This window comes from Gossypium hirsutum, chromosome D11 (genome assembly GCF_007990345.1).
Source record: "Gossypium hirsutum isolate 1008001.06 chromosome D11, Gossypium_hirsutum_v2.1, whole genome shotgun sequence".
NCBI lineage: Eukaryota > Viridiplantae > Streptophyta > Magnoliopsida > Malvales > Malvaceae > Gossypium > Gossypium hirsutum.
In genome coordinates, this window is record NC_053447.1 from 11418450 (window position 1) to 11442804 (window position 24355).

At 34.4% G+C, this 24355-nt stretch overlaps 3 protein-coding genes and 1 pseudogene across 5 annotated transcripts; 2 read left to right on the plus strand and 2 right to left on the minus strand.

Annotated features, from left to right (window-relative positions):
• Positions 1–7275: 7275 nt before the first annotated feature.
• On the plus strand, positions 7276–11579 carry LOC121223745 (xyloglucan 6-xylosyltransferase 2-like; annotated as a pseudogene).
• LOC121223747 (heat shock factor-binding protein) lies at positions 7277–14711 on the plus strand. The gene is made up of 6 exons (XM_041106037.1): positions 7277–7414; positions 12893–12998; positions 13490–13543; positions 13754–13777; positions 13842–13884; positions 14334–14711. Exons 2-6 carry the CDS (start codon positions 12996–12998, stop codon positions 14477–14479), a joined length of 270 nt encoding a protein of 89 aa, XP_040961971.1. The 5' UTR covers positions 7277–7414; positions 12893–12995; the 3' UTR covers positions 14480–14711.
• LOC107924176 (protein RALF-like 33) lies at positions 14598–15772 on the minus strand. The gene has a single exon (XM_016854491.2). The coding sequence runs from the start codon at positions 15557–15559 to the stop codon at positions 15212–15214; it is 348 nt and encodes a 115-aa protein (XP_016709980.2). The 5' UTR covers positions 15560–15772; the 3' UTR covers positions 14598–15211.
• Positions 15773–16705: 933 nt separating this feature from the next.
• LOC121223746 (protein LOW PSII ACCUMULATION 1, chloroplastic) lies at positions 16706–21114 on the minus strand. 3 transcript variants are annotated; one of them, XM_041106035.1, is made up of 9 exons: positions 20837–21114; positions 20035–20138; positions 19536–19671; positions 19147–19378; positions 18853–19010; positions 17995–18183; positions 17571–17671; positions 17248–17344; positions 16706–16946 (listed from the first exon to the last, which is right to left on the minus strand). In XM_041106035.1, the coding sequence occupies exons 1-9, from the start codon at positions 21071–21073 to the stop codon at positions 16872–16874; spliced, it is 1329 nt and encodes a 442-aa protein (XP_040961969.1). In that variant the 5' UTR covers positions 21074–21114; the 3' UTR covers positions 16706–16871. The 3 variants fall into 3 exon arrangements, 2 of the variants coding, with proteins under 2 accessions (XP_040961969.1, XP_040961970.1); XM_041106036.1 differs by having other exon boundaries at positions 20578–21108; XR_005921090.1 differs by lacking the exon at positions 17571–17671 and having other exon boundaries at positions 16801–16946.
• Positions 21115–24355: the final 3241 nt, after the last annotated feature.

Sequence of the window (24355 nt, forward strand, 5' to 3'; positions counted from 1 at the left end):
AGTGAAGTACTCAATTTTCCGTAACCGTTCCCTAATTTGATTAAGGATGGTAAGTGACAAATGGGCCCAAAGGAATTAAAGTAAATGGATAAGTGGTAGTGTATTTATACCAGGATGATGTTGTTATTTAAGCTAAAGTGATATTTTCATTGCAAAATTGAGAATTTCATAAATGTGTTATTGAACGGTATAATCGATAAACGTTGAGTTAAATGGTAAATACGTATTAGTGTTGAACTTAATGTCATTGAATTGTACGTGAATTAAATAGAAATTGCTAGTGAATTGATTTAAATTGTGAGCATGAGAAGTTGCGAATTGAATGAAATGGAAATGAAACATTGAATTGCATGAGTATGTATCGGGTCTCGTAGGCCCTAATTATTATGATTATAATATTTTGAGGATATATTGTGAAAAGTTATAGAAGCATGTTAATTATTTTGAAAGTTTTAATTTAGATGAAATTTTATAATTTGGTTAAATACGTTTACAAGTGTATGTGTTTTGGTAATGCCTCGTTGTAACACCCCTTACCCGTATCCGACACTGGAATAGGGTATGAGGCATTACTAGAACACATACACTTGCAAACGTATTTAACCGAGTTATAAAATTTCATCTAAATTAAAACTTTCAAAATTATTAACATGCTTTTATAACTCTTCACAATATATCCTCAAAACATTATAATCATAATAAAATTGGGCCTACGAGACCCGATACATACTCATGCAATTCAATGCTTCGTTTCCATTTCATTCAATTCGCAATTTCTCATGCTCACAATTTAAATCAGATCACTAGCAATTTCCATTTAATTCACGTACAATTCAATGTCACTAAGTTTAACACTAATACGTATTTACCATTTAACTCAACGTTTATCGATTATACAATTCATTAACACATTTATGAAATTCTCAATTTTGCAATGAAAATATCACTTTGGCTTAAATAACAACATCATCCTGGTATAAATACACAACCACTTATCCATTTGCTTTAATTCTTTTGGGCACATTTGTCACTTACCATCCTTGATCAAAATTAAGGAACGGTTACGGAAAATTGAGTACTTCACTTTCACTTTGCCATAGTATAACTATGGTCTTACGTATGATCACTTATCACTTGTCCTTGATCAGATAAGTGTAGCTAGTCTACCACTTATCACTTTTTCACTTGATCAGATAAGTGTAGCTAAGGCTACCACTTATCACTTTTTCACTTGATCAGATAAGTGTAGCTGAGGCTACCACTTATCACTTTGTCACTTGATCAGATAAGTGTAGCTGAGGCTACCACTTATCACTTTGTCACTTGATCAGATAAGTATAACACTTATCACTTTTTCACTTGATCAGATAAGTATAGCACTTATCAATTTTTCACTTGATCAGATAAGTGTAGCTAAAGCTACCACTTATCACTTTATCTCTTGATCAGAAGTACTCAAATCCGACGTTCCGCTTAATTTGATCATTATTCGATTTTCGCATTTTTATTTTACTCTCATTTCAACGCTAAATACATTTCATCATACATTATACATTTCATGAAATTAACACTTAATCATTAAATTTCAGCCATATGAACTTATTATTTCATCATCTTTCCACACTCGTTTTCTATGCACATCACATAAGATATAAACATATCATTCAACCATAGTTGCAAGCTAGTGTATTTAAACATAACTCTTTTTGGGGCTAACCACATGATAAACCATTTCAATGCATAACTTATAAATTTAACATAGCATAATCTAGCCACTACTTGGCCAAAGCCTAAGCATATACACCAAATATGTCAGCGAAATACACATATAGCATAAGCATTATAAGCATGGATGAGCACAACACTTATTCATGTATCAGGCTTACCAACATGTGTTAATTCATAAACCATTCATGACATTATTTCATGCCAATCATATACCGAATATACCATACACACATACTATGAAACTTTATTTTCACACATGAGCTTAAACTATGACCAATAATGCACAAATATAAGCATCATTTCTATTTCATCATTTATCAATTATAATCAAGCATATGACCAATTATACACAAATCATTTATAAATTTCTCAATTTTCCTCCTCCCCCTCTCCATTCCACATCCTTAATGTGTATAACACACTTAAACAACATTATTCATACTTTCACTATTTTCTTGTATGTAAAATTCAAGCTATCCGTCTGAGTCAGAGTAACTAAATTATTTTTATCTAGAGTTACAGAGCTCCAAATTAAGATCCGTAAATTTTTCCTAAAACTAGACTCACATATATTCTTATCATAAAATTTTCAGAATTTTTGGTTCAGAAAAATAGTACATTTTATTCTTTAAATTTTCCCCTGTTTCGTTGTCTGACAGTTCCGACCACTCCTCACTAAAAATTAATTATCTTATTGTAAAAAATTCGGATGATGTTTCCGTTTGTTTCTTATGAAAGTAGACTCATTAAGGATTCTAACCATATAAATTATAACTCATAATCCTTTTTGTAAAATTTTTAATGATTTTACAAAATCAAAACAGGGGAACCCGTATTCATTCTGTCATTGTCTCACAAAATCTATTATATCTCATGATTTATAATTCCATTGCTTACACCGTTTCTTTTATAAGAAACTAGACTCAATAAGATTTAATTTCATATTTTATTCACCCTCTAATTAAATTCCCAAAATTTTTGGTGATTTTTCAAAGTTATACTACTGCTGCTGTCCAAAACTACTTTAGTGCAAAATGCTGATTTCCATTTTGCCCCAAATTTCACAGTTTATACAATTTGGTCATTTCTAAATTAACCCCTCAATTAATCTAATTTTCTCAATTAATATTTTCCCTAGACATTATAAGTTGTATCACAACTATTGAAATTCAGAATTTCCACATATAACTCTATCTTCAAACTCTTTTACTATTAGGTCCCAAACATTCACTTTCTATTCAATTCTTTCAATAAAATCAGCATATGAACAATTTAAAGCTCTAATTCCATGCTAAATAATCATATACTTCCAGCATGTATTCATAGCAACTTTCAAATTCTTTCATAGAATCAAAAACTAATGAATTCAACAAGTGGGCCTAGTTGTAAAAGTCCCAAAAACACAAAAAATTCAAGAAATAATCAAGAATTGAACTTACCTGCAGTAAAAATATGAAGAACCAGCTTGAAGAAACCCTTCTATGGTGTTTTAGCTGATGAGAATGCAGAAAAATGAAGAGAAATCTAGATAATTCCACTTTGGTCCTAACTTTATTAAGCAAATTTTACAATATTCCAATTTTACCCTTAATTCTCCTGACTTTCTTGCTGATTTCATGCCTTTGCCGTCCAGCCCAAATAGACCTTGGGTCTATTTTCCTTTTAAGTTCTCTTCCTTTTATCATTTAAGCTATTTAATCATTTCCTATAATTTTGTATTTGTTACAATTTAGTCCTTTTTGTTCAATTAATTATCGAAACTTTAAAATTTCTTGAAGAAACTTTAATACTAACTTTTTAACACTCCATAAATATTTATAAAAATATTTATGGCTCGGTTTAAAATCTCTGATATCTCAATACCTCGTTTTCGATTCTAATTATTTTAATATTTATTTCTAGTGCACTATTCACTAGTTAAAAAATTTTCCTAACTTCACATTTAACTTATACTCACTAAATTAATAATATTTTCTACTCATTTGTCAAATTTAGTGATCCCGAATCACCGTTCTGACACCTTTGAAAATTCAGGCCATTACATTTTTTCTCGTCGGATTTGTGGTCCCGAAACCACTGTTCCGACTAAAACCAAAATCAGACTGTTACACTCGTACCCTATTTCGGTGTTGGATACGGGTAAGGGGTGTTACACTTAGATGGTCTCCAAATCCCATATAGTCTATTATGCAGAGTCGTGATTCCAAGGTTCCAACCAAGCATCTTGAGTACCACACAGGTTTACATTTCCTTTTCCAAGAGCTGATATACTCTCTCTGAGAAATCGATTGAAGGAACACTACCAACAAATGATTTCTTGACATCCTACTCTATGAGGGATAAATTATCAACAAGGAATTGGCCACGATTTGTATTGTTCTGCACAAAAGTATCCTTCCCCACTAGCATATCTTTCGATGAAAGAGAAGGCGTTGGTGATGACTCCACAACCATCACATCTTCAGGAATCACGTCTGATTCCATAAATCGGACCTTCTTTGTGTTGGAATCTTCAGAAAGAGAATCACCTTCTCCATTATTATCCACATTAGAAACCGAAGGTGACGAGAGCATATTTTCTTACAGTAATCCATTTACATAATTTCTTGTCACCACATTTAGTACACAAATAATGGAGACTAAGATATTGGTAAAAAATATATCCTTAATTTTATCAGATGAACTCTATTTGAGTAGTTAAATTTAATTTTAAATTTACAAACAAAGTTGAGATTTTGACCTGCGTCACTATGTTGTATTTAAAATTTTTTTTAAATAAGATGTGACAAAATCTCAAACCCATTTGTGAAATAAAAATTTTCACTTTTGGTATACCCAATAATTACCTTTCTAATATATTTAATATGAATAATTTGAACACTTTTTTTTGGCTTATTCAATGCATGTGAAAGGGGAAAATCCTTCTAAGAGGACAGACCAAAAGAATCGATACCAAATGATCAACGATTTTAGCATTCAAAAAGTAAATTTACGTTGTGGTTACTCAACTTTAAAAAAGTTATAAATTAATCATTGAATTATTTGAAAGTTTTTATTTAAGTCACCGGACTACTAAAATCGCTATTGTATGGCCTTTCCCATTTACATTGCCTATACCAATCAGAAGCCCTTCTCCTTATTCTCTTCTACAATTCAAAATTTTTTCATGAAACAATTTTAAACGACTCAAATCTACAAACCAAAATCCTAGCAACTTTCTCCTTTGATTTGCGACACTTACCGTCAAATCGACTTAGATCTAAAGTATGTTCTACTCATCAATGGGTACGAATCCATCGTACTAATCATAAAATCATTGTTGGAGCTCACTAATTGAACTTAAAAAAAAAAACCCAATGACTTAAATAAAAACTTTCAAATAGTTTAATAACTTAAGTGAAAACTTTCGAATAGTTCAGTGGCTATTTTATAATCTTTTAAAGTTGAGTGACCAAAACATAACTTACTAATAGTTCAATGACAATAGTAGTTTAAAGTTGCAATTAAGGAAACTATTTCAATGTGATACAATTAAATATCCATTTGGCGTGCTAATTATTTGCCACGTGCTTTTATTGACTAAAGTTTAAAATGAATATTATTTCAACCCAATTTTCTTATAAAAAATATATCAAAAATTGAATACCCATTTATATAATAAAGATCATATATGTCAATAATCTTTGGTATAATTAATTTAGTCATAAATTATAAAAAAATATAAATACATACACACTTAGTCCCGTTTTAATTTTTTTTTCTTAATATTAAGTCTTTATATGTGGTTTTTAATATCCAGTACTAGAAAAATATAAATATGTGCTTCAAGGCCGTAAAATTTAAAATTTACACATCCATTCATGCACTCTTTTTTTAATTATTGAAAATTGAATTTCATATATAATATATATAAATTTTTTTAAAGATAAATGAGAAAGATATTATAGATATTATTGAAATAATAATTAATTTATTAAATTAGTTACGGATTGTATATTTTCTGTTTAATAACTTAATTTACATAGTTTTTTTTTCTTTTAATTTTTAAATTATACTCTAACTTTTCTTAAAGAGTAAAACTAAAATCATTATTGAGAGTAATATCAATCCATTTAAGCTTATTTTAAATATTAAAAATTTGATCATATTGATTATAATTTAAATTATCATCGTTGGTATTATTTTTTTTTATATAAATTCTGGATTGGGCTTTTATTAAAAATAAATAAATACTGTTCAAAACAAAAAACCAAAAACTTAACAAAACCAGCCTATGGCAAAATAAACTAACGTCAAAGCCTAAAAACACGGCCCAAAAACATATGGCCTTAAATAAAAATTGAAATATTAAAAAAAGATGATTCTAGAACCAGCAATAAGTGCACCGATCCATTACCCAATCAGAAACTATTTGAAATCTGTCCTCTGATCTTTCTGTCATGTCTATTCATTTCGACGATTCCATTTTCAATGTATCCCCAGTAAATCGATTCATTCCTGTTCTGAGGCTTACCAAACCTTCAACCTTCCTCCCCTGAAAACTTCCTAGTCTGGTTCCCTTCTCATCTCATATCGGCCTTGCTCCTCAGCGTATTCCGGAACACCCATATCCAGGTATATTTCTTCTCCTCTCCTTAGCGTTTCTGTTGCTAGAATATGTGCTAGACTATTTGCCGATCTTGGTGCATGTTGGAATCTTATCTTATCAAGCCCGTATATTTGTTGTTGGATATCATAAATGTATGTTCCTATCATTGATCTATCTTGACCCTTTATATTGCATTTCTTGATGACTGCGAGGGAATCTCCTTAAAAAATCAGAAACTGCCATCCCTTCCCGGTTCCTATTTGGACTGCTTTCCTGTAGGCTATTGCTTCTGCAGCAAATGCCAATAAGATATTTTCATGGATTTCTGTACATGATAAGAGGATTTTCCCTTCTGAATCTCTTACCACAACTCCGGAGGCCGAGCGGTTCTGGCTTTTATAGAAGGCCCCGTCAAAATTGATCTTAATGAACCCTCCCTGTGGCCTTTTCCATCTTATTTTTCCCCCGGTAAAATTCAGATCCCTTCTTTCAAGACTAGTGATCTCACCCATGTAGCTATTTATAAAGTTTGCTACTTCTTTTCCGGTACTAACCTTTCCTTCATGTACTCTTTTGTTCCTATCTCCCCATATGGCCTAGAGTGCACAACAGAAGAGTCTACTGTGATAAAGGTTAAGCTTCTCCAACACCCAGGTAATCCACTGTACAAAATCCTCACATTGATTCATAATAATGTTCTGAAATGATAATGCTCTCCATACCTCATTTGTAGCAGGACAGTCACGAAAAAGATGATTCATTGTTTCAGCTCCTTCACCGCAACGGGGACAACTTTGGTTAACTGTTAACTTTCGATGCTGAAGGTTCACCTTTGTAGGCAAATAGTTCCACGATAACCTCCATATTGTGACCTTTATTTTTGTTGGTAGACTTAGGCTCCAAAGTTTTTTGTAAAAATTTCTGTAGATGGTTTGTAAACCATAAGCTCTAGGATTGTCAATCGATCTCTGTAATAGTTTGTAGGCGCTTCTGACCGTAAATTCACCCGACATCTCACCTCCCCAGAACAGAAAATCTTCGTGCGGTGTTTGCGCCAGAGGGATTCTGAGGATTCTTGCAGCATCTTCTTCCGTAAAGGTATTATTGATCAACTCTACTTTCCAGCTTCTGTTATTACTGTCAATCAACTCCTCAACATTAGAAACATGCAAAGAGTTAATTTCTGATGATAATCTAAAGTTAACTGAATCTGGAATCCAAGCGTCAGTAATAGATATATTAGTACCCATCCCCACCCTCCAACAATGCCCTTTTGTTAATAAATCTTTGGCTGCCCAAATACTTTTCCACACATAAGAACATGAATTTCCTAGGCGAGAGTTTAGAAAATGAGTTTCCGGGAAATATTTTGCTTTAAATACTTGTGTAACGAGGGCGTTTTGATTATTCATAATCCTCCACCCTTGTTTGGCCAGTAAAGCTATGTTAAATTGCGCCATATTTCGAAAACCCATACCATCCTCCTCTTTAGGCCTACACAAATAGTCCCATTGACACCAGTGAATCCCTTTTCTGCCTTTTCCTTTTTGCCACCAAAATCGAGCAAATAAACTGTCAAATTCACTGTAAAGTGACTTTGGCAATAGAAAACATGTCATGGCATAAGTTGGAATTGCTTGTAATACGGATTTAATGAAGACCTCTCTACCTCCTTGAGATAAAAACCGCGCACTCCAATGTTCGATCCTTTGCTTTATTCTGTCTTATTCTTTTTTCCTTCTTCTAACCATGTTTGGCAATCCTAAATATTTCTCCATATTATTCGAACACCTAATTCCCATTTCAGCCGATATCCTCTTTTTGCCACCTTCCTCTATATTAGAGCTAAAAAAGATCATAGACTTGTTAAAATTGACACATTGACCAGAGCAAAACTCATACTCCTGTAAAATAGCTTTTAGATTCCTAGCGCTGTTCTCTGTAGCTTCAACAAACAAAATGCAGTCATCTGCAAATAACAAGTGTGAAATTGTCGGGCCTCTTCTGCTAGCTCTCACCCCTTTAATTAGCCCCTCTCTCGTGCCAATCCTGATTAAGGTCGATAGTCCTTCACTACAAATAAGAAATAGAAAAGGGCTAAGTGGGTCGCCTTGTCGGAGTCCTTTGGTAGGTTTAAAAATTCTTCCATTTCTCCCATTTGTGGTCACAACATAAGAGACTGTAGAGATACATCTCATGATTAACGACACCCATTCCTTCGCAAAACCCATCCGAATCATGACTTCTTTCAGGAAAATCCATTCAACTCTATCATAGGCTTTACTCATGTTCAATTTGACCGCCATAAATCCTTTTATACCCTGCCTTTTTTGTCGGAGTGTATGTAAAAGCTCATATGTAATCAAAACATTATCCGAACTAAGCCTTCCTGGGACAAAAGCACTCTGGGCACTATCAATGCAACTTCCGATAACTCCTTGAAGACGATTTGCAATGGCTTTGGCAATTATTTTATAAATAACAGTGCACAAACTAATTGGTCTAAAATTAGCCAGATTTGTAGGATTTGAGTTCTTCAGTATAAGAGTGATCCTTGTTAGATTTAACTCTTCGACGCCTTTCCCGTTATTTAAAACCTCCAAACAGAGATTCCCGATATCTTTTCCAACAATGCCCCAGTATTTTTGAAAAAATAGGGTCGGAAATCCATCATGACCTGGAGCTTTAGTAGCACCCATTCCTTTTACTGCAAGAAAAATCTCTTCTGCCGTAAACGATTCTAAAATGGTTTTGTTTGTGTCCGGAGAGATACTATTTTCAATACCTGTTAAGAGGTGGGAGAAGTCTCCAACACCATTAGTTGAGAATAACTTTTGAAAGTACTGTGTGGCTATCTCATTTATTTCTGCTTCCTCAGTGATCCTCTGACCCTCATCATTATCAAGCCTGTTGATGGTGTTGGTCCTTTTCCGCATAGAGGCATATTTGTGAAAGAACGCCGTATTCTTATCCCCTAACCTCAGCCAGTTAGCCTGTGTTCTCTGTTCCCAATGCATTCTTATCGTTGGTATTATTTTTAATTGGTCAATAATATTATTTATGAAATGTTACAAATTTTATATTAATTTTTAAGAATATAATATAATATAATATAATATATTTTAATCCATTCATGAAGAAAAAAATAATTTTATATGTTGTATAATTAATAAAAAAAATTTGTCTCTTAAAACATAAAACAAAAAACAAAAAACGCAAGCTTTATCTCTTAAAACAAAAAACAAACCACATTTAGCTGTTTTAAAAAAAAAGTTAAACTAACTAAATAACTCTTTATGTTAGTTTTCATAAAAAAAAAGAAATTCCACTTCAAATTATCGTACTCGTAAAATACCACCTAAAAATAGATCAAGCGGCTCACAATGTTTATCTATTTAAGTGTTTATTACAAATGCAGACTTATAAATCCTAAATTAAGGGTTTTTATTTTTATTATTATTATTTTCGTTCCAACTACGTCGCGGTGGGTCCCGGCATCACCCAACAGCTGTTCTCAAATTTGTGTCGGGATAACAAATCAAACTCCAGCATCCTTAAGAAAATTCCCATAATCATTCTTAGAATCTCCCAAATCATAGGGTTCTCAATTCTCCAATCCGGCATTGTTTGGGTTGAACCAAGAGCGGGTGGGGCAAGCAACCGGAAAGATGATAGGCAAGTGTTTGGGAGCTCAAAGGTGTAGAAAGATCCACAGAACTCTTCGTCGCTGCAAGGTAACGGTCTTTTGCTTCGTCCTCACCGTAGTCGTTCTACGTGGCACTATTGGTGCCGGGAAATTCGGGACTCCGGAGCAGGACTTCGTCGAGATTCGCGACCATTTCTATTTTCGGGGACGCACTGAGACGCACCGCGTACTCGAAGAAGTTCAAACGACCTCGTCCGATAACGAGGTCGCCAGCGACACCAACGCCGAAACCAATAATTACAATGATTTGAGTTAAATAAGGTATTAGTTGACGAGGAATCCGATGACTCAAAACTCGACCCTGACAAGCCATATTCTCTTGGGCCGAAAATCTCCGATTGGGACAAGCAGCGATCTGAATGGCTGAAAGAAAATCCTGATTATCCAAATTTCATCGGTCCAAACAAACCGAGGGTTCTTTTAGTCACTGGTTCATCTCCCAAGCCGTGTGAGAAGCCGGTTGGTGATCATTACTTGTTAAAATCAACGAAGAACAAGATAGATTACTGTAGGTTACACGGGATAGAAATATTTTACAATATGGCGCTGTTAGATGCAGAAATGGCAGGGTTTTGGGCCAAATTACCGTTGATTCGAACGCTTTTGCTTTCGCATCCGGATGTGGAATTCCTGTGGTGGATGGACAGTGACGCGATGTTTACCGACATGGCTTTTGAGATTCCTTGGGAAAGGTATAAAGACTCGAACTTGGTTATGCATGGCTGGAATGAGAGGGTTTATGATCAAAAGAATTGGATTGGGTTAAATACTGGGAGTTTTTTGTTGAGGAATGGGCAATGGGCACTTGATCTTCTTGACGCTTGGGCTCCAATGGGTCCTAAAGGGAAGATTAGGGATGAAGCAGGGAAGGTATTGACCAGGGAACTTAAGAACCGTCCTGTTTTCGAAGCTGATGATCAGTCTGCAATGGTTTATTTGTTGGCCACTCAAAGGGAGCAGTGGGGTGATAAGGTTTACCTTGAGCATGCTTATTATTTGCATGGTTATTGGGGGCTTTTGGTTGATAGGTACGAGGAAATGATTGAAACTTATCACCCTGGTTTAGGTGATCATCGTTGGCCATTGGTGACTCACTTTGTGGGGTGTAAGCCTTGTGGGAAGTTGGGGAATTACCCTGTTGAGAGGTGCTTGAAGCAGATGGATAGAGCATTCAACTTTGGGGATAATCAGATTCTTCAGATTTATGGGTTTACTCAGAAATCTTTGGCTAGTAGAAGGGTGAAGAAAGTTCGAAACGAGAGCAGGAATCCCATTGAGGTGAAAGATGTACTTAGATCGCTTCATCCAGCTTTTAAAGCGGTTAAGGTATCCTCTTCGTAGGTTGTATATGTGATCTTATGATGTTCAAATGTAGTGTATGCAGTGGGAACTTTATGTTTTAGGTTAGGAGAAATAGTATACTTTTGTTTCTTATCCATGTTGGGTACTAAAAGTTGTAAATGCTTTCCAGAGGAAAATTGCTACATTGTAATTCAATCAGAGAGATAAATACCGATGCATGTATATATCGTTGCTCTGCATCATGAAGCAGTGACATTTATTGTTGTAAGTAGCTGATACAATTACTTACTGATAGAAGGAAAGAAAGAAAGTAGCATTTAAATCAATCAGACATCTATTAAGAAAAAATGTAATCTGGTTTTAAGTTTGAAAGAAAGCGAGTAACATTGATGGGATGATGTATGGAAGTTGAACCAATATCATTAGTCTCTCTGTGTATCTCCTCTTTCATTGTTTTTAGAGTAATTAGGATAAGAATGATGAAAGAACAGAAGGAAGATGGTGATGAGTCTTAAAGGAATAAGATTAGGGGTGCTGCAGTTCCTTGCTTTCTTTATTCTTTTCAATGGCTGATACTCGTGGACCGCATAACTTATATTATTAGCAAATATGATACGTGCATACGAGGATGGTCCGGAAGTATTGACAATTAAAAGATCATATATGTTGGGGGTTGACGACCATCTTCCGACTCATCACCATCATTTTCTCTCTTTTCTCACTTCATCTTTGAGAATCTTAAAGCGTATCATACTGCTCACAAGTCTGTTATTGCTTGGCTGAGTCTTACATTACGGTTTGTAATTTTATATTATGGAATGTTTGGATTGTCAATATTTTGGTCACCTTATAATATCAGACTCTTAAATAGTGTTAAAATGCCCTAATATAGAGTGTAATCTTATTACAGTTTATTCATTAAGGTATCTTAGATAACAAGCATAATCTTAAAACTTTTTTAAGCTTAGAGTATTTTATAATTACGCAATCTTATTACGAAATATAATCATTATTTTTTATAATAATGGAAACACAATTCGTGCTTCCCTACATGGGAATAATTTTCTCTTTATGGACCACTAGATTACTGTTCATAAGAATTATTATATTTAGTAAACTGTCAGGTGTGCTTAATTAGTTATTTAACTTTTTTTTTTTAAGTTAATTCGAATCAAATAATAATTCTTAAATTGACCATTTTTATTTCTGAAAAGAAAATTGAAGCTTACACTTTCTTGATTATTTTCGCTGGTCTGGTCCGGCCCGGTCCGGTCCATTCATGAAAAGCAGAACAGCCTCACACAAGGTTGTAACTGAGCCCAAATATTTGAATTTTGAATGTACTTTGCCGCTCCTATTGGGCTTTGCATTAATATTCACAATGACAAAAATGCCATCATCCAAACTTCATTAATATTCACAAAAAATTTGTAATAGAGCAGATAAAAAAGCTAGATTGGAAGTTGAATCTTATGTAATAATAATAAAAAAAGAGTTTGAAGTGGGAGTGGCATATTTGTAAATTAAAGCCGTTGAACGTGACCCATGTCTTTAAAATGAGCACGCAGCGATCACTTCTGTTTTCCCTCGACGCATCCAAGTTTTCGAATCGAAGCTACGGTTAGCAACTGAGGTGCGGCGTCATCAACTACCCAAGATCCACTGCCTAGCATGGTAAATTTTACTTTTATTTTTATTTTCTTCATTCTCCAAATTCTGGAGCTGTTCATCTTCGTCGCTATCATTTGTTCTATTTCTTTTAATTTCCCATAAATTTTACGATCCAAAAGTCAAGTCATGGTTCATGAAGTTTTGATAAAAAAAGATCGTTGTTTTCGACTTGTTTTAGACCCGTTTTTCTCTGACTTGTGAATCTTTACGGTTTCTCAACAATATGCATTTCTGTCTCATCTCTCGTTTGATTTTTAACTTTATAAAAGAAATTGTTAGCTTCATTGGATTAAAATTGGTCGTGCTTGCAATGCTGCTGTTAGAGTTTTAGTTGTTTTGAGACCCCAGCCAACCCAAATTTTTACTGATTTGTTTTAAGTTAGAAGAGGGTTATAATTTCCAGAGGTTTTGACAATTTGATCAAACTGCAGTTTTGAGTTAAACAATCTGTATTAGGGATTAGTTCTTTGTACTGACTGGTATACATTTTGCAGGACGGGCATAGCTCTGAAGATTCAAAGCAAAGCACTGCTGATATGACTGTTTTTGTGAGTTCATCAACCCTTCTTCATAACATGAACCATTACTGCTTTTAATGTTTGCTGTTCTGCTAGTATCATTTCATTAATTCCAAACTTTTAGATTGCCAAGCCAGATCATAGTCTGTACTGGATGTAATTCAGCAATTGTTTATTGTGGTCTTTGACGTGCCTTTCTTATAAGTCTGGAGTAATGTTTTCTTTGTGTAATTTTTGCAGGTGCAAAGTCTTCTTCAACAAATGGTGAGTTATAACTGGATTCTCTTATTGGAATGTTGTTCTGTTATTGACAAAGATTTTGTTGCAGCAATCTAGGTTTCAAACAATGTCTGATTCCATTATCACAAAGAATATCCTTTTCTCGTGTTCTTAAAGTTCATTGAAGTGTTTTCTTTTTAAATCCTAAGATAGCAGCTTTATGAAATGTATAAAATGTCGCATAGTTGCTTCATGGATGAAGTATTAGTGAAAGATAGGTTCATGAAAATTTTATCCTTTTCTCTTCTTTATTGAACCTAAAGCAATGTGCGCTTTAGTTTCTTTTGTCTACTTATTGGACTATTGGGAAATCTGGGCTAAAAGGTTAAGCTTTGCGAGACTGATGTGAACCTGTATCTAATAACTGTTTTGCTGGCCAGATTTTAAGAAGTTTGGAACTTTGTTATGTTTTTGCTCTATTATAGCAATAATACTTTAAATGGAAATAGATAGTTAATTACTAATTAGTATGCAAATAGTTTTTTACTTTAGTATTATTGTGAATTGTGGGACATCTATTTTTTACTTAACTCCAAAGCACTTGATGAAATGGGAAACCGTGTAAATGAGCTGGAGCAGAGCATTAATGACCTAAAAGCAGAGATGGGAGTGGAGGGCTCTCCATCCCCATTAGCCCCATCGAACCAAAAGTCGGATGAAGCAAAGCAAGAGGAAGGCTCAGCATGAAGCTTGGCCTCAAGGGTGTTTTTAACAGTTGGCTATGAATTATGATTGTAATTTGGTGATATGTTGTTTTATTTGAGATTACTTTTGGCCAGAGACCAGGGACATTACTGAGTGTCCCTTTTTTTTTTCCCCCTTTTTTATTTGTATCAAGTATTTCTTCTCTGTAGTGGGATAAATAATTATCTGCTTTTAACACCAGTAGAGGGAATTAATGATATGAGTGGCTTGTTCACATTTCATCTCTTATCACTGTGCAATAGCAAAAATACAGTTTAAGATTGTTCATTAAACTTAAAGAGACAATATGCTGCTATTAACCTCAATACTCAATCTATGTTAACATCCCAAATTTCAGTGCTTGAAATGCTTTATGAACTTAATGAGATTATGACTAAAGTTGTCTTTATGAAGACATTTATCCTAGTTCACACTTCATCTGGAAAATGCTTCGGAACCAGACATAATCATATGTTGTCATATTAAAATTTGAATTCAATGGATGGTGCTTCAACTTAACTTGGATTATTATTGGATGGTAAGTAGCATTTCAAAGTTGGTTATGATCTGTACTTGTTAGAAGAATACAACTTCATGTTCCTTCTTTTTATTTAAAGTTGAAGGTCAAATTCCAAAACAGCAAATTAAAGGTCAAAAGAATTACATGGGAACTTCTTCAACAACATAAACAGAGAAATGAATGATACCGAAAGAAAAAGAGGAGAGCAGGAAACCTTAACTCCGGCAGCGAGTAATGGCACTGCAGCCTCGATTGTAAGGGTTAGCTTGTGCTCCCGGTTGACAATTATAGTATGATGCACCCCTTTGTGAGCATGGCACGGTGTTCCTCTGCAGAGCTCCATAACTAATGTACTGTGTGGTCTGCAATATGCGCCTGTTGATCTCGGAGTCCATGTCAAACTCATCCTCAGCCATGCATTCGGCCATCGAGCCCTGGCAGCCAGACTTGTTTGGACTCCAGCTCAAATGGTGCTCGGCACTTGTGTCGACGGTCGACAAGGCGATGATCAGAGCCACAAAGATCAATGAAACAGGCAGGAGAAAACAAGAGGGATTAGCCATGTTGTTGACGTTTTGTTTTGGCTGTCGTTTGTATTTCTATTAAGCAATTGCTTAAGTTGGGACAAGAAGAGAGAGGGTGCGGCAACTTGTTTTTAAAGCTACTAAATAAGAGAGTTGGAAGATCGACATTGAGTCGTTGACTAATGACATTGGCCCCGTGGTTAGGTTCTTTTTATATTTACAGACAAAGAACAAACCAGTACCCCCACTAAACCAAAAAATAAATATAAAAACGAAAAAAAGAAAAGGCCAAAGAGCAACATCTAAAGAAAGCTTCAAAATATGGTTACTTAATAACTTTGTAATACTGAATATGATAATGTAACAAGCTGAAACCGAAGAATTTATGTTTGTTGTTTTCATTGTTTTAAAAGATTAAATTGATAGGATAGATAATAATATGGTTCAAAGAATTAATTAAAAGTAAAATATTTAGACAGATTACATTGAACCACATTGTAGATTTGCACATGTAGAGATAATGATGGTTTAACGTCCAAGCACACCGAGGCGGCAAATGGTTGACCCATGGGTCATGGGTAGAGGCTTATATGATATAATTAATTTGGTTAAAACTTCAAACTTCAAAAAAAAAAAAAAAAGAAGAAAAGAAAAGAAAAAGAGGCTAGTTTGTCCAACAACCTTCAATAGTTTGGCTGTCCTAATCCCTTGACTAATACAAGAACAATTAGAATAATAATAAAAAGCAGAACCTAACCCAACAATGGAAGACAAAAATATGTATTCAGTGATATGGGTAGCTGATATGTTCAATGGCTCTTGTACAAAAGTCAAACTCGCCTGGATAGCTATTTAGAAACTTCCTCGAAATCTTTGTTTAAGCTGTAAATATATGACCTCTTCCATACCTAATACAAGCTAAATGACAGAAATAGTAATGTGAAAATCCCAGAAGAAGAGGGTTCTTTCCTTTTACCAGTTCAGAGCTGTTGGTAAGCGGTGAGAGTTATAAACAGCTGGTGCAACCAAATCATAACAAAGGATGGAAAAGTGAAACAGCGTGATTGGTATAACTATATAGTAAGCCAATAAAGTAAACCATAAAGCCAACCTCTGAAAAGAAAATAAAAGAAAAAGAGAGGAAAAGGGGGTACTGATTAAACATTGTTAAAAGCTCAATAATAGTGAAATAAAGGCTATCGAAATTAAGTTCTTTATCGTGTTCAAAATCTTGCATGCTGTGATGTACAAAGTAATAAATATACAATGCTTAAAGAATAGATAAACAAAGAAGATTCCCATCAGCTTTCAAGTTTGTAGCGCACTAAAATAAGGGTTGGTAACATAAATTCTATCTTTCAAGTTTGCTTAGCAATGCTTCCATTGGAGGCAGCTCCTGCACTATTTGTGACCAATCAGGCATTCCCTGCAAACAAGAAAAAATTTACCATGATAACAAAGGAAAAAAATTTCCAATATTGCATTGCTGATATTTGAAATCTTAGATAAAGAATTATAAGATTGATTTATTTAGCAGCCATGGAAAAAGAAACCACCAGCTGAAGGAACGCTAATTGATCCAAATTTTTGAAGAAAAAAGAAAAGAAAAGAAAACAGCAATCAGTCATAACCCTTCCTATACTAACTTGTGACATCCTCTGATAATTGATATTTGCAATTATCTCAGGCCAAAAAGAGGCAGCAAAAGTTTCCAACAATTTTCTTACCTTTCCCGATCTTCGGACTCGACCATCTAGGCGCAAAATTATGTAGACATCCTCACCAGGGGTAACTCCTTCAGATTCTTGCTGATCCCTGATCCACCTGAGTAAGTAAGAATCTTCAGTAAAAAAATATATATATATATAGTAAAGCTAACAGAAGGAAAGACGTTGAACGAAGATTTGAGCATATGACTGGTAACTGGAAATATAATCAATGTTTGGAAACAGTCAAACTTTTGTAACCTGAAGAGATACAAGAATAAGGACCTTCGTTATCTAAATGAAAAATAAGAACAAACAATAATAATTATTGGGTAGCAGGTGACCTCTCCCATTCTTCCAGTGAAATAACCTCAGCCTTAAATCGAATTTCAGCTTTCAACTTTGATTTTGCAGTTATAGACTGAGCTCGTTTCTCAAAGTCTTCCTGCCATGACAGTGATAGATAAAATGTTTGGAGAAAGGAATTTAATTAAAAAAACACACCTAGTGCATGCAGTAATATTTCCAGAGCTGAAATTCCAGGTAAAGTTGATAAATATAAGACAGCAACCAAATGTATATTCAGCATATCAGCACAAGTACACCAGAGCATAAAGACAGTCACATGCATAGTACATCACATATAAGCCACAAAGTAAACTTATAAGAAGTCCTAATAACTATAGGAACAATGAAAATATGATCAGTGGACAAGACTTATCCTTATATGGCTAATAATCTACAATAGGTCAGAAACTTGTAGTTTACCCCAATAGAAGGAAGAGCAGTAGCTGCCTTTTTAGAAACACCAAAACCTTTCTTCTCCACTTGCGGTGTTCTACCTTCACCCCAAATGACAGGAACTAGAAGAACACCTCGTCTAAGGAGCTCGGTTCGAAATCTCTCAGCCTTCTGTAAAGCTGAAGAAACAGATTCTTTTTTCCCTGCTAAAATAACCTGAATCCAACCTTCAATTAGAATGTAATGATAAAAACCAAATAGATAGGAGAAGGCATAAAATAATGCATCAACATGCAAGTTAGCAATATACAAGTAAAAGTTGCGCGTGGCATGTATTTTGCTGACCAAATAGGAAAGACAGTGCACTAAGACGTAGCCATACTCGACTAAAGTAGTCAATACTAATATAGTCTTCTATAGTAAGTGTAAAAGACTTCTCATCCAATGGTCTAGGTCTCAGTTTTGCCTTCCAACTTGTCTTCTTTGTCTCGATCACCACTCCGAGCAGTAGCATTCACTAAATAATGAGGTAACAAAACAAAACTGATAATTGTTATGGTTGTTCTCATAGAGCTGTAGCATTTTATTTATTAATTATTATAAGCTTAAATTTTAATACTTTGGTTACTTTGGAAACATGTCAAGTATGTTTACCAAATCCAGCGCAAGAAATCTAATTCTATCTCACGATGAAATGAGATGAAGGTTTTTAATTCTTAATTTGCTTATGGTCACGGTGAAAAAAAATTGCTTATTAGCAACATTATTTTTGAAGAAGATACTTTTACAGTGACAACACAGGCATAACTATCTACCTAAATTTGCAAACACAAAGCAGCACGAACTTGGAAAAATATTCAACCAAAAGAAAAAAAAAATACTAACTGGTCTAACAGTGTCTCGTAGCTGCACAAGTTCCACAATCCGATTGGTGGAAAGGCGTAAAGGCAACCTAGAGAGTGTTTCATTTCGGGATATTTGTGCAAGTTGCTCTTCCTCCTTCTTGTTGTCCCAGAAAAATAACGCCACAAGAACAATGATACCTGTAGATAGCTGATTCAAGAACTTAGTCATTTTAAAAAGCCAGTTACAAACTATTAGCTTGATGGTCACACCAAGAAAGTAAACGAGATTACATGAAATGACATATATATATATATAACACATCTCACAATTTACCTCCAATATTTATGCCAGCATTGCCAACAGTTTCCCAAATATCAGGAGCACCATCACCTCCTTTAATAGCACGAAATAGCCTGGGTACAGTGAATAACAGCGAGATTCCAGCAGCTGCAGAGAATGCCACATAAAAAAATCTCCTAACTCCACGAAATGGGGCCTGGACTTCACTGATAAGTTTGAGATCTCTTCGGAAACTGTAGCCTATATCTTCTCCACCCAGCCTGGCCTGGAAAGATAATAAATACTTATGAGCAATACCAACTCTTAGTAATTTGAGCTTCATGTGAATGAATAATTTCATTTGATTCCATAATCATAGCACTTGGATATCTTGGTGGGGATTGGGAAAGAGGAGTGTCTGGAAGAAAACTTAAGCAACATACCTCTTCTTGCAATTCCTTGAACTCAGGTGATGCTCTAAGGGAGGCCAGATCAGGATCATTGAGAATTGTACCGAACTTAAGGTTGTAGTCTCTCAAAGCAGTACGGAGACACTCAGCAGCTTTCTTTGCTTCCCCTCTTCCTCAATAAAAACAAAACAAATAAAAAGAAAAAAAGGATTCTTACTAAGAACAGCCCCATTTGGTACTAAATCATTACTTGAAATTGATGCAGAAGAGTATTATAACAAAAACATAGATGAGGCCTGATTCTCAGAACTTTCGGATTTCATATAACAGGAATCCAGGGACTTAGGCAGACAGATGGAGGTGTGATTATGAATACTATACATAAGCTATATACTTTACAGATGCATCTGAAGGGAGTTATATTTCAGAATTCACCTATTCCCTAAAGTAAACGAGAATTTCTGGAATCATGCATGGTAATTTGAAATAATAACTACTAAAAGAAAAAGGAAAAAGGATCAGAAATCCTTACTGGTAGGCATGACAGCAGGCTTTGTTATAGAGAGCAGCTTGGGCTTCCACAGGGTTTGGGTCTAAACTAAGTGCCGTTTCAAACTGGACTAAAGCATCTTTAACCTGAAATATCCATTTGACATATGAAGCACTTTTTACAAAAAATATTATTTGAATTTCCAAATAAAAGTATGGTTTGTAAAGACAAGTATTTAAAGCAATGCAGAACAATGAACTATCTAAGAATCTGAACTTCTGAAGAAAGTGATCAATAAATTCATGAATTCAAAAGAGTATTTTAGAGGATCGTTCTATGGAAACCAATCAATCCAGAACTCAATCTAAATTTTCCTAGATACAGTTTGCTGTTCATTGAGCTAGGACGAATTTGCGTGTCATCAAACCAGCATGATTTCGCTCTTTAAATTATGCACTATAATGTGAGTCAAGCTACTGTAGGAATAGCAAAATGCTCAGCAATTTAATACTTAGACAATAAAATTAAGCTCTTTAACATACCAAGCAGCCAAAAGAAAAAAAGAATGAAAAGAAATGGAGCAACCTTTAAACAAGATATCATGCAATCTTGTTCAAGTAGAAACCTGTCCTACATATCAGACCATGAGAGAAACATTCAAACTAAATCACTGTCGTGTACTATCCAAGGGAACCATTTAAGAAACAACGGAAAAGAAAACCCATTTGCTAGAAGAAAAGAAAAACTTTTGGCTCTAATTCTATGAAAAAATCACCAAGATTGAAGACATCAACACCATAGAACCCTAAAAATACTGCAAAAACAAGAAGAGATCAATGCGTACGCGTCCTTTGGAGAAGAGGGACAGACCCAGGTTGACACAAGACTCAGCAGTCTGGACATTGGCCTCTGGGGACTGGGAAGTTGGAGAGGAAGAGCAAGAAACTATAAAGATATGAGGCTTCTTTTGAGAATTCAAAAGGGTTGTTTTTTGCGGGAACCATGGCCTTGATTTTGCTCTTATCTTTGGGTATGAAAAGCAAAGGAGTTGCTGGTTCAGTGCCAGAGCAGCCACAGCCATTCAGATTTCGCGACCAAACTAAACAGTTTTATCTCAACTGTATTTTATTAAAGTCTTTTTTAAATACTCCACACATACTCTAGGCGCTGCTGACTGATGCTTGAGACGTTGTCGTTTTACATATAATTGTTGAAGACTTGAAAATGTGGGGGAAGTTTCAAATCAGAACAGCCTAGCTGACCGAAAAGTGAGAGATTTGAACAAAAATATATAGGTATGTAAAATGAGTTTGGAAAAAAATAAGATCGGTTTTAAAAATGAGCCAAGTATCAGATAAGATATTTTTGGTCTGAGCTCGGCTCGAATTCACTAAATTACAAAAATAAATTAGCTATTTTTTTTGTTATTTTAATGATATTTTCTTGTTTTTTTCCCTTAATTTGCTACTATTTCACTATTATGTTGTTACTATTGTTATTATTTGGATATTGTATAGTACTTGTTTTATTGTTAATTTTGTTATTATTTTAGAGATATTTTCTTGCTAAGTTGCATTTATCTTAGTATTATTTAGGTGAAAATATTTATTTTAATTTTATTTAGTATTATTTAGGTGAAATTATTTATTTTAATATTTTTGATGTATTATATATATTTAAAAGTTATGTAAAAAATAATATAATATAAAAAATTTTAAAATAGGTGGACCAGGTCGGGTCCATGTTTTAATATTTTTATCTAGGTCAGGCTTGAACAAATTTTTAGACCCATTTTTCAAGTCGAATCAAATCCGGGCCTAGCAAACGGGCCTGCACAAGAATTTTTGTCTGTTTTTCTCCTTTTGCTAGAGTGTTCATAAATGATATTTTATGTCTGTTTTTGTTTTGTTATCTCTTTTATTTTTTTTTCAATGAATTTTTGTCACCCTAACATTCATATTTAAGAATTTGCCACATTTATATTACCTATTCTATGAGAAATTATTTGTTAATTCTATGTGAAACAACATAGAAGTTCTTTGTATCACCTACTCTCATTCATATAAGACGCGTACATGATGTTCTGTATAATGCTTTGGTGGTCATGTTAGTGGAATTGAGGTGATGTTTGTTTTTAAGTTGCGATGGGGTTAATGATTGGGACGTCGCTGCTTTTGAGTCTTAGAGATTGCTCAAAAGTATATTAAATAGGGTTGCCTTTTGATGACTCTGGCCAATTGACAGTCGACTGTTTGGTGGATTAGGAAGTAAGATTACTGATGTGATGGAAGAGTTGTACTGATTCATTCCTATTGGCTATATTCGGATTTTCTCACAGTGGAACTCTTAAAAAAACAGCAAGTTTGCCATTCTCAAGGTGAAAAGTTACCCAACTATGAATTAATGCTTTTCCTTTTACTAATTTTACTTTTGCCAGAAGGTACCTGTGTAATTAGAATTAGCAGATAAATTTTGATCACCGAGATATCTTCTTGCTTGATGATCAGTCCAAACAGGGGTGTTGTGGAATGTGGATGTAGTGGAGAGTGAAAAGACCAATTGGTACTATTTTCCTTTTGTCATAGATGGCACAAATTTTTTGTGTCTAAATTTGAACTTCCTGATACTAAATTTCACTGTTCTTAACGGTGTATGAAGAGGCTAGCATCCATTGGGAAATAATATTTGGGGGTTTAAACCTTTCATAGGTAAGTTAATATTATCTTTTGAATTCCTGTTGCGTAAATTCAGCAACAGGAACAGGCAAGCTTGTTACCAGAGGCCACACTCTTGAACTAACTGTGAGCATTTGGATGGAAAGGGAATGTGCTGCGGTAACTTCATTGTTCTCTTTTGGAAACGTCCAACTCCGGTCCAATGGGTTTTCTTGGATTGTTGAAGTTTTCATAATTAGAAGTTACCTCTAATTTATGCTCACATCAGTATGGCTATTCTCTTGTAGCTATTCAGATATTACACAAGAAACATTGGTTAGGTCACACACAAAAGATAGGGGTGGACCAGTGGTACTTAGAGCAATGGTCGTAATGAAGTGCATATAGAATTTCTATTTTAATAAATGAAATAGGCAAAAGGAGGCATGCACTACATAGAAATAAATCCAGGATATACAGTTCTGAACAACAATTATGTATGCAGTGCACTATTAGTTATGTCTGACCTGTCCAACTCTTCTGTAAAAAGCTTGATCAGGTTATGCTCATCTTTAAATTCTGCTTTGCATATAAATGTTTTTGTTCTGATATCTCCTCAAACTTTTAAAGCAACTACTTGTAATTTCTTTCGAAGTATCTGCTTTAGAAATTTGAGAACCCTCTCTCCACTTAGTAGGTTACTTTTTTGTATTCTCAAATTTTGATCATGTATGCGTCTTTTATTGAGATATCTCATGTTCTCTATTGGTAAACTAACTCAATATTACCTGTTTCTTAAATTACATTAACACGCTCCAAAGCAATTCATTGATTAGGAATGACACTGAATTATTTTAGCTCCCTCGTAGACATTCTCAATACCTCCCAGAATGGTTCATGATGATGTTTTGGAGCTGCAGAAGAGTTATGATGCTGCCTAAGACCAAGAAGAAACGTAAAGAAAAGAAAGAAAATATCTATATGAAATAATTAATAATTGGAGTGATAAAAATTAGCGGTCTTAGTAAAATGAAAGTTTGTGATACTGACCATCAAGAATAATATTGCATCAGATGCTGACAAGTCCTTTGTCCCTGGTAAAAGAGGAAAAAGTGCCCAGAAAAGCAGCATTCAAACTTTTGGTGATATTTTATTCTTACTTTGGTTAATTAAAGAATTGAACCGATCCTGACTGTCTATATGAGACTTACTAATATAAATAAGATTTGTAAAAAAATTAAAATAGGTAGTTAAAATTCATTTTCAAGGACAAAACTCAGTGTTTGAGACTTAAAAGACTTGCACCGTCCTGTCTGATGGTGAGACAAGGTATTTTCAAAAAATTCATTTATTGAAGCTTCTATGATTCAAATCTAGACGTTTTCTCAAAATATGGGTCTTTGAAGTGAGTGGTGACCTCAGACAACCAGAATACTGGTTTTGTAATTGCCTTACAACTTAGTCAAAGAAGAACCTCTCTATCAATTTGGATTTGTGCTTCATGATATTTCTTCCACTGAGTTCCACATGAGATGAGATGACCCTTATTATGCTTGTAGAGAATTCGATTAACACCGAGAAACGAAAGAGTTAAAGGCCATTTAAATTGGAAACCAACAGTGTCTGTCTCACCATATTACAGAAAAGTTAAATGAATCACCTTGATCAATGAGCTAAGGTTTATGGAGGGACATTTTTCATTCTCACAT